The sequence below is a fragment of the Impatiens glandulifera genome, chromosome 1 (genome assembly GCF_907164915.1).
Source record: "Impatiens glandulifera chromosome 1, dImpGla2.1, whole genome shotgun sequence".
NCBI classification, from domain to species: Eukaryota; Viridiplantae; Streptophyta; class Magnoliopsida; order Ericales; family Balsaminaceae; genus Impatiens; species Impatiens glandulifera.
The window spans coordinates 45,695,574-45,705,415 of record NC_061862.1 but is presented as its reverse complement, the minus strand read 5'-3'; the positions used below and the strand labels follow the sequence as shown (position 1 = coordinate 45,705,415).

General features: G+C 26.5%; 1 protein-coding gene across 1 annotated transcript; it reads left to right on the top strand.

The window, feature by feature from the left end:
- The first annotated feature begins 6,159 nt into the window (after positions 1 to 6,159).
- Positions 6,160 to 7,481, top strand: LOC124926621 (WRKY transcription factor 23-like). The gene is made up of 3 exons (XM_047466887.1): positions 6,160 to 6,424; positions 6,570 to 6,714; positions 7,341 to 7,481. Exons 1-3 carry the CDS (start codon positions 6,282 to 6,284, stop codon positions 7,479 to 7,481), a joined length of 429 nt encoding a protein of 142 aa, XP_047322843.1. The 5' UTR covers positions 6,160 to 6,281.
- The last annotated feature ends 2,361 nt before the right edge of the window (positions 7,482 to 9,842 follow it).

The window sequence follows — 9,842 nt, the reverse complement described above, 5'->3', positions numbered from 1 at the left end:
CAACGTTCTTTTAACCTCAGCAAATGGTGCCTTCATGTTGCCCATAAAGTGAGCAACTATGACAAACTCCCATGTTTTTACACATTTTTCTTCAATTTCTGGTGGGAGCTCAAACCGGTGCGGATGATCAAATTATAATTTTTATTTGTCTCATTTATGTCGTTTTGATCTCCAACAACAAGTGAGACAGTCTCTGAGACAGTAGATCCTCACTCAGGTCTAGGAGATTTGGTCGTTTGTACCTCAAAATATTAATAAATTATTTTAGAAATACATTTTGTTTTATTAAATATCTATTTAACTAATTTAGATGAAATAAAATTATATTATGAAACATAATTAATTATTAATTGGATAATTCATTAATAATTGTTTTTTATATAAACTAAGCTTCAAATTTAAAAAGATTTTAAAACAGACTTTTATATCCTTAATATGTGAAAGTTACTATAAAATAGTGGTGTGCAAATTATAGAAGTAGAAGATTATGAGTATATACAAGAAATCATGAAAAATAAAAATAAAAAATGGCAGAAATATTGAAAGATTGGTTTAAACTCACAAATCAAAATGTTAGTTTAAGTGTTTGATTCCCACTAAAATATTTTAATATTAAATAAATTTAATCACTTAATTAGTTTGTAGATAATTAAAGAAGATAGTGAGAATATTTCTTTAATTATATAGGTATTTATTTATTTATTTTGGTCCTTTCCTAGTTAGGTAGTTTGGTCCGATCTGCAACCGTCAATGGCATGCAAGACTTTGAGCATGCATTGCATAATACACATCAAATATATATTATAAATGTTTAAAGAAGAATCAAAATCTTTGAGTAATAAAAAGTAATTGAAGAAGAATCAATTAGTTAGTTAGTTAGGAAGGAAAGTCCTGATTGAAAATCTATAAACTTTTTATAATAGTTTGTCTCCCAAGTAAAAATGTGGACTTGATTCGAGAATGCATGAAAAATAGAACACGGTTTTAATAATGGCACACCTCTAGCCTTTACACGATACTAAAACATGGCGACTCTTTGCAGTTTAATCTGGTTCATGAAAGTGACTACTTTTAGACTTAAAATTAAGAATCCACATGGAATTAGTATTATCAATTTTAATATGAAGTCTCAAGAATGAAGAGTTACACTCTTTTGAGAGGATTTTTTATTTGAGAGAGTTTATTGATATTCAAATTCAAGAACTGACTCGTGATTTGAGATATTTGAAATTAAACATTTCAAGAGGTAGATATCAAAGAATTGTTAAAATCAATATCGATTTGGATAGACTATAGACAATAAAAAAACGGAGGATTGAAAAACAACTAATTGTTGCCATTACTTCAATTTTAAAACTTGAAAAATGGTGAGGAACTATTAATTAAGATATTCTTTTAGGACATCAATTATTATTTCATTGGGAAAAGAAGCACAAATTATGGACATTATTACATACCCTTTTTGTTAGGACTAGAAAGAAACATTGAAATATCTATTTTGTGATTATTGTCTATACGTTTCCGTCATATGATATATATTGATCCCGTGATTGGGATTGTTAAGCGTTTTTTTATATTTTATTTTCTATTTTAAGCAAAATTGAAGAAATGTAATATTTTGTGTTAAATTAATAAAAGTTGTTTAATCTATAGTGATGAAGTATCGTTGTAACATTGGTTTAAATCTATACATTATTTTCTAAATTAAGCTAGAAGTGTTATTACTCAGATAATTATATATATATAAATATTTTGACAAATATGATCTAGGAGACATAACTCAAATTTAATGTTAGGCACTTTATATGTACAAAGAATGAGGATTGAGTCGTCATAATTAAAATTTATAACATATGTAGTTAAGAATATAACTATTAGACTATATTTTTGAAAAAGTAAGAACTCTTTTCTATTGCCTTTTTTAAAATTGGAATTTTTTTATTATTAATCTAAAATTTATCCTCTTCACAAATAAAAATAAACTATATGATTATAAAATAAAACCAAAATTATCAACATGGAAACATATATCTTGATAACATCACAATTGTTGAAAAATTGAAGCATTAATCAATCTTTTTCAAGTAGTATGTCAGAAAATTGGTAGCGGTGGTATAGTATTTTTATTTGCCAATGGTCTGTTTATCGTTAATTGCAGTTAGTAATTAATTATTCTGTTAATTCTATATTAAAATATTAAAAATGTCAATCATTGTGTTAGTGGCGGTTACTAAAGAAGCATAAATAATATTAATGGGGTAGGACTACTAGGTGGTTATGATGGTTTAATATTTATCATATATAAACGATAAGGTTGGATTCTAGCCAACAAACTAAGAACTATTATGTTATCATTAATTTATTAATTAAAGATATTTTATGTAAATTTGCACATTTTTATAAGACTTTCTAATTAAACTTTGTCTTCTTCACTAGATCATTGCAAAGAATATCAATTAGAGTCAAATAAATCTCTAAGCAATGGCTGAGGTCCTTCATTCCCACATATCCTCAAATGAAGCTCATGGGGCATGAGGATTGGAATACTGGTTAAGTGTCATACTCTTTATTGAGGAGAAGTCACTATTACTCTCCCTCCATGAGAATCATGTGACAAGAGCGAGCCATGTCGTTCATACAGTCACACGGTTTTGAGGTGAACCTAAACAATTGTCTCCTTAATTAGCATGATCCAATGGTAATACATGACATCAATTATTTTTCCCGAAGATGGAATTCCAATTTGCTTGAAGGAGGAGGTGTAAGAATTGTTACTCACATAGTCACACATGCACAACAAATGTTAACTTGAGACACTTGGATGGTTACAAAGTGAAACGAAAATATGGACAAAAAGTTCATTTACACCGAGCATGGTTACAAAGTGAAACGAAAATATGGACGAAAATTTCATTTACACCAAGCGAAAATGAGAAAAATAAGAAATTGAGAAAATTTTAGACCTATAGAAAAACATTTAAATATAAAAGAACTTGGACTATGGTCTTGTTTGATTGAAGTTTTTTAAAGATTTAGAGGGAAAAAAATAATGATTATTGATGATTTTGATCAATAAGTGATTATTATTTTGGTAAAAAAACTTAAAGGTACTTATATAAATAAATAAAATAAAAAATAATAATTTAAAATAAAGGGTATTTGGAAGTGGACTGCCCTAGAATTGGGCATCGTGCATAAACGTTCGTATTCGACTCGGGCAAGTCGTTTTAGACTCTTAATCGTGTCGTGTTATGTCGTGTCTCAATCTTATCTGTGTCGTATCGTGTCTTAACCCACTAAAAATATTATAATTCACGGACTCTTTCGTGTCGTGTTATTCGTATCGTGCTAACTTGTGTTTCGTGTTATTCCGACTAGATTTTGTCATTGTGTCAACACAATCGTGTCTTAACACACTCATTTAATTAATTATTTATTTATTTATTTATATTAAATTATATTGTTAGTAAAAATGATAAAATATGATTATTAATTTATTTAATATAATAAGTTAAATGTATTAAATTTCTTAAAAAGTTATTTAATATGTAAAATGTGTAAATATAAATTTTAACAAATAGCTTCATAAATAATAATTTGAATGTCAATTATTTAAAATGTGTTTTAAAACATAAAATAATTATTCGAATAAAATTAGTTAAATTTGTTGTTATAAAGTTATTAATTTATTTAATATATACGTGTATATATATATATTAAGTTAGTTAAATATGATAAATGTGAAATTTTATAATTTTTAAATATTATATAAGAATTTATACTTAAATATTTAATTAGGTATATGATATTTATTATTATAAATAATTAAAAGTAGTGGAAATTTTTTATTATAAAATAAAGTTTTTTAAAGATTACATTATTATTGTATTAAGTAATAGATATTTTTTTAGAAAAAATTATTATAATTAATATAATATTAATTTTTTATTTAATATAATTAAAAGTAATTTAAAATTTATTAGGTTAAAATAAATTTCTACAACTATTCACCTTTCAATTTTTTTTGAATTAATATTAATTTTATAAATTATATTTTTATTTAATTAAAATATTATTTTAATCTTTTTATTTTATAATTTTTGTGTTGGGTAAAATTTTTTATTAACTTGTAAAATTTTGGAGTGATTTAAGATTTTTTTAAATAATTTGATGATAAACAATTAAATATTTGATCAATTACTAGGAGACTAGAAAAAGACGTGATAATTGATAACGTTAATATAAAAGTAGGTAGTTTGAGTAAGAAAATGAGATAGAAAGTGAAAAGGTGTGTAGCAATTAATCCAATTATAAATATATATTATTATATTATTAAAATTTAAATTATTATTATATATTTATTATTTAATGTATTAACAATAATTGAAATTATAAATAATTAATAATTAATAAGTAATTAATAAAAGTAATATCGAAAAGAATTATTAATAAATTCACATTTCTATTCATATAATTTATTTATTTTATTTATATTTTAATTTATTATTTAAGTTAATAGTTTTTTTGTATTTTAGTATGTTTAATTATAATTATAATTATTATATTTATAAAAAAAATAATTTATTAATTGAATAAAATATAATAGGTTTAGAGAATGTTAATGTGAGTAGCTTAAGTCATTTGACTAATTGTGTTTATGTTGTTTTGTGTGTATACTCGTGCTCGTGTCGTGCTTATATTGTGTCGTGTCTATACTCGTGATGTGTCCATGTCGACTTGTAACCGTGTTACGATAGTATAAACTCATAATCGTGTCGTGATCGTGTTATCTCGTGCTTGTATCGTGTCAACATAAGACCCGAGTGAGATAATATTGTATGTATCGTTTCGTACAAATATCGTATTGGATCGTTTCGCTTAGTATTTATCTAACCCATTCCCCAACTCTAATAAGGTAAAGTAAAATTTCCCATCTTTAATTTTGCTTTTACATTCCTATATATGTCTATGGATGATACCATGACTAAGAACTCTTTCATGGATGTTCATGAATCATATACCTATCATATCTTTTTATTGTTTTTATTTGTGTTGACAGAAGATTGAGGTCAATTTGAAATGCACCTTGATAAATTATCAACAAAGCCTAGAACAACCACACTTTGTATCTCATGTCAAACTCATTCATCCATAACCATAGACCTATATATCAATATTGGGGTCTTTGATTAAGTAATCATAATATGATATACAAAATTATTTTGTTTTAAATTCAATTTCTTATCTTCTATAATCCTAATAAACAAAATGTTTTTTTTATAGTGTCTTTTGTCTTCATGACTGAATTTTATTGTATTGAATGATAATGGACTAAAAATGTTTAGAAAGAAAGAAAAAGAATTAACTCATATTTAATTAAATCATTTTTATAAATTTTGAAAAAAACAATTCTTTTCTAACCCAAATATCTTAACCAAGTTTTAATTCTTTTTTAATTTTCACTTCGACTAATTTTTAGAAAAGACTATCAAATTGTCACAATTATTTTCTCGAATAAAAGATATTCACCATTACAAAACTCTTGATTAATTTATATAAAATTATAGATATATTTATTCCTTATCAAATATTATTTTTATTGAAAAAAGATAAAGAAATTCCTCAATTGTAACTAGGAAAAGTGTAATGTATCTTAGGATCGAAATTTAAAGGTTAGGGGTTCTTAAATAAGATAGGACATCTAGTAGTAAAAATTTAAATAATTCATTAAATGGTCTTCTCCACTACTCCTTAATATATATATAGATATATTATATATATATATATATATATATATAGAATATATATATATATATATATATATACTTCTAAAATACCACCTACAACCAAACAGTCCTTCTCTCTCTATCTCTTTCTCTCTCACACACACAAACACACACACACACAATTGCTGAGGCTCACTTTCTTTTGTCTTTCTCTACACTCCTTTTCTATTAAAAAAAAAATAAAATAAATTGCACCTTTACCAAGAAAGCTTCAAATGAAGCATCAAACTCATGATATTCACAAACACTATGGAGAACAAACCATGATGATAAGCTCAAAGCAGCTACCGAAGGAAAATTGCTCCACATTTTCCGATCAGATTCCGACCAGTTTCTTTCTCCCCTGTTCCAAGCATATTCGATTAGTGAGTCATCAGAAATTAAAAACTCTATCTCAGGCTTCACCGACATGCTCGAAATACAAGATTACAACCCTTCTTTATTCGATATGTTCCAAACACCGCCGCCTCCACCCCACCACCGCCGCCACCGGAAATGGCGCCATCTACTTCAGGGCAGTCCACTTCCATCTCTTCATCCTCCACAGAGGTCACAAATGATACTAAGACCACATGCGAAGATCAACACGAACAAGATGATGATGGTGATCAAGAGAAGAATATGAATAAACATCATGAGTATATATATATATTTTTCATCAAATTCCAGCCCTAATTTCCTCGATCTATTTCATCATCTTCTCTATTAGTTGTTAATTGTATATAAATGATCGATCTTTAGTTAAGGATTAATTGGGTTTTGATACCTTTACTGATTAATTAGGTTAAAACCCAAGAAGAAGAATACAAAAAGGCCAAGGCAACCAAGATTTGCTTTCATGACTAAAAGCGACGTTGATCACTTGGATGATGGATATCGATGGAGAAAATATGGCCAAAAAGGCCGTCAAAAACAGCCCTTTTCCAAGGTAATTATTATTTATATATAGCAAGAGAAATTTGCCAAAATGCATATTAGAAGTACTTCAATTATATACTGATATGAAGAGATCGAGGTACTCTTGATCAATATCTCTACCACAACACAAAGGTATCAAAATCATTGTGGTGGAACATTTTTTCTGGGTTTTAAACTCGAAGTTTATGACAATTCATGTTATATATAACTTGTGACAATTGTTGTGAAATGTTTGTTTTGATATGAAGGAGTTATTACCGATGTAACCACGGCAGCAGGTGAAGTGAAGAAGAGAGTGGAGAGATCTTCACAAGATTCGTCGATTGTTGTCACGACATATGAGGGAACCCACACACATCAATGCCCATTGACCCCACTGGGCAACAACAGTATGTGGTTTGTGCCGGAAATGACCACCGGTTAGTGGCGGAGTATTACCGCCGGCAACTTCCCCCAATATTGTCATTTCAAAACCATATAATTACAAACCTATAATCCCCATAACCACCAACTTACCCATATTGTCCACTCCATTCGACTTAAGTACTAACTACATCAATAACCCTAATTATAGTTACTACGTAGTTCTAATAGTTCTATAATCCTTATTTTTCGGATTTTCATTCATCAGGACAGACTGTATTACCCTCCTTTTGTCTTCCTCGTCGTCACCATCATCATCGACTTGCGGCTTCTATGGCGGTTAGAGATAGCGGGCTTCTTCAGGACATGATCATGCCATCTCTGCAGGTGACTCCAGGAGGAGCCCAAAGATGATCATGAGTTATAGCTAGCATATTAAGCATATTATATGTTCTTTTATCGTAGTTGGTATGAATTTATGTTGCATAATTTAGTTTGAGAATTTTCTTTTGATAAAAATCCCACCTTTAATTTTCCATATTGAGAAGACCCATTAATATTTTCATGAGACAGGATTTCCATTCTTCAATATTAGCTCTTGTTTATATATATAACTTATGTTCTTTCAATTTTTTATATTTTAAATGTATATATTTGGCATTTGGGTTTTGTACATTTACTTGTACATAGTAAGTAGTGTTGAGTTTTTATTCTCTTAGACTCGTTTTTTTCCCTTTGTTTACAGTTTTATGTACACTTGTTGTGTGTTTCTGTATTTTTTAAATAATCCCTTTTGTTTTTGTAAATTGAGTTATTTAAGTCACAACATATTATGTTTAAGGTAGAAATATATTTCTTAAGAATAAAACTTATTTAGATGATAAAATATTGAGTTAGTATAAATAATCCAAATTAATGCATGATGGATATAGAAATGTAAGAAATGAAACAATTATACAATATCCCTTGATCATTAAGAGTTTGATGTTTGGGTTATTCAGAATTTTTTTGATGAAAAAAATAAGTTACTTGAGTTTTTAATTAATTATTTATTATTTTAAATTTTATAAACATAATTTTAAACTTTAAATTTAGTGGTAGATGATTGAAAGAAATCAGATGGTGATAGTAAAATTTTTAATGAAAAAATAAAAATGTACATGAAGAAGAGCTGTATAAGTGATAAGCCTATTAATAGGACTCTAGCTAGTTCATAAGCCTAACCCTAGTCTAGTTATTTAATAGTAATATATAGAATGAATTAAAGATGCATATAATATGTCCATTTATTATTAGCTTGCTTGTTTGATAGCAAAATCTATTCCCATCAATACATTTATGGGTTGTTTTGGTTCTTATTTTGATGGACATTGAGCTACTGTACTTGGATGCATGTGTAAGTGATGGTCTTAAATAGTTCATTTCCTTATTTTCCTCGTCTATGCTTCCTTTTATTCAATATAATACTTTAATTAGATTTTTGCTCCATACCTTACCTTGTTAATTTTAATTCATTCAAATCTTTACTTCCAAATTCAGCATTTTTTTTACTTATTTTTAAACTAGCAAGTTTTTTTTATTCATTTTCAACACACTCATCTTGACTGATAATTAATAAGTTATAATCATCTTTACCTTAATGTTTAGTAATTAGCAAGGATCATTATTAAGATGTTAAATTTAAAATACACTAATTAAGATATCTTAGATGATAAGAGTTCTCCAATTTTCAATATCTTGTATTTTTTTTTTCAAAATAATTTATAAATTTATATGTTTATACTATCCTCTTTCTAATAATTGTTTTATTTTGTTTATATTAATAATAAAATCATACTATATATATATATATATATTTATAATAAAATAATAAAATTAATTGTAAGTATACTGACAACATCTTTATAATTTATAAATACAAAATCTTTTTAAAAATAGATAAATGAAATTAAGTTATGCTTATTGATCTTTTTTTTTTAAATGTCACTTTTCTTTATAAGACATTGTTTGGCCTCATAGAAGGGTGATTATTCCATTACTTAAATAATGAACAAAAAACTTTTTACTTATTCATTTAATATTTTTTTCTATTTTTTTTTCAAGAATATATTCTAGAAACTGAGAATTTATTTATTTTTATTCTTTTTATTGCTTGCTGTAAGGAGTTGCAGAAATGTCCCATGATATTATCAATTCATGTAGTATTTCTGTCATTCAACCAAATTAAAACACATATTCATCACAGCTGGACACCATGACATTCTTTTCTTTTGATTTCCAGAAAAAATGGTTTTATTGTGGTTTCTCAGCTTAATTATCAATTAGAAGAAGATACAAGAATGCAAATTCAATAAATAATTTTATTTATATGATCATATATTATAAAAAAAAAGTGACAATAGTTTAAGGACCGTCAGTATAAAAGATTGAAATTAAATTAAAATATGTGAAAACAAAAAATTAACGAGTACGGATATCTTCAAATTGAGGTTCTCAAAACGAAAATAAGAAAAGGCTATAAGAAAAACTAATGACTATTGAGATATCATTAAAACTGGCACACAAAATACACTAATTAGAGGTTTTTTATATACATAGCATAAAGGTTAACAATTTATTGAAAAGTATCTTACTCGTGATTTTTTTTTTATAGTATATAAGGATGTCTAGTTTCTCTTTTCATCACTCAAATTTGAATTGATATTGTATTTCATTTAATACGAAAAATCTATTTAGTCGGATCAGATTATAAATCTCGGATTTTGTAATTTGATT

What these genes read in the sequence shown, in the direction of transcription:
- LOC124926621 (XM_047466887.1), top strand. Translation starts at nt 6,282, where the DNA reads ATGGCGCCATCTACTTCAGGGCAGTCCACTTCCATCTCTTCATCCTCC. An exon ending in AATATGAATAAACATCATGA is followed by an intron (nt 6,425 to 6,569) that starts GTATATATATAT and finishes CTGATTAATTAG; the next exon opens with GTTAAAACCCAAGAAGAAGA. An exon ending in AAAAACAGCCCTTTTCCAAG is followed by an intron (nt 6,715 to 7,340) that starts GTAATTATTATT and finishes TCATCAGGACAG; the next exon opens with ACTGTATTACCCTCCTTTTG.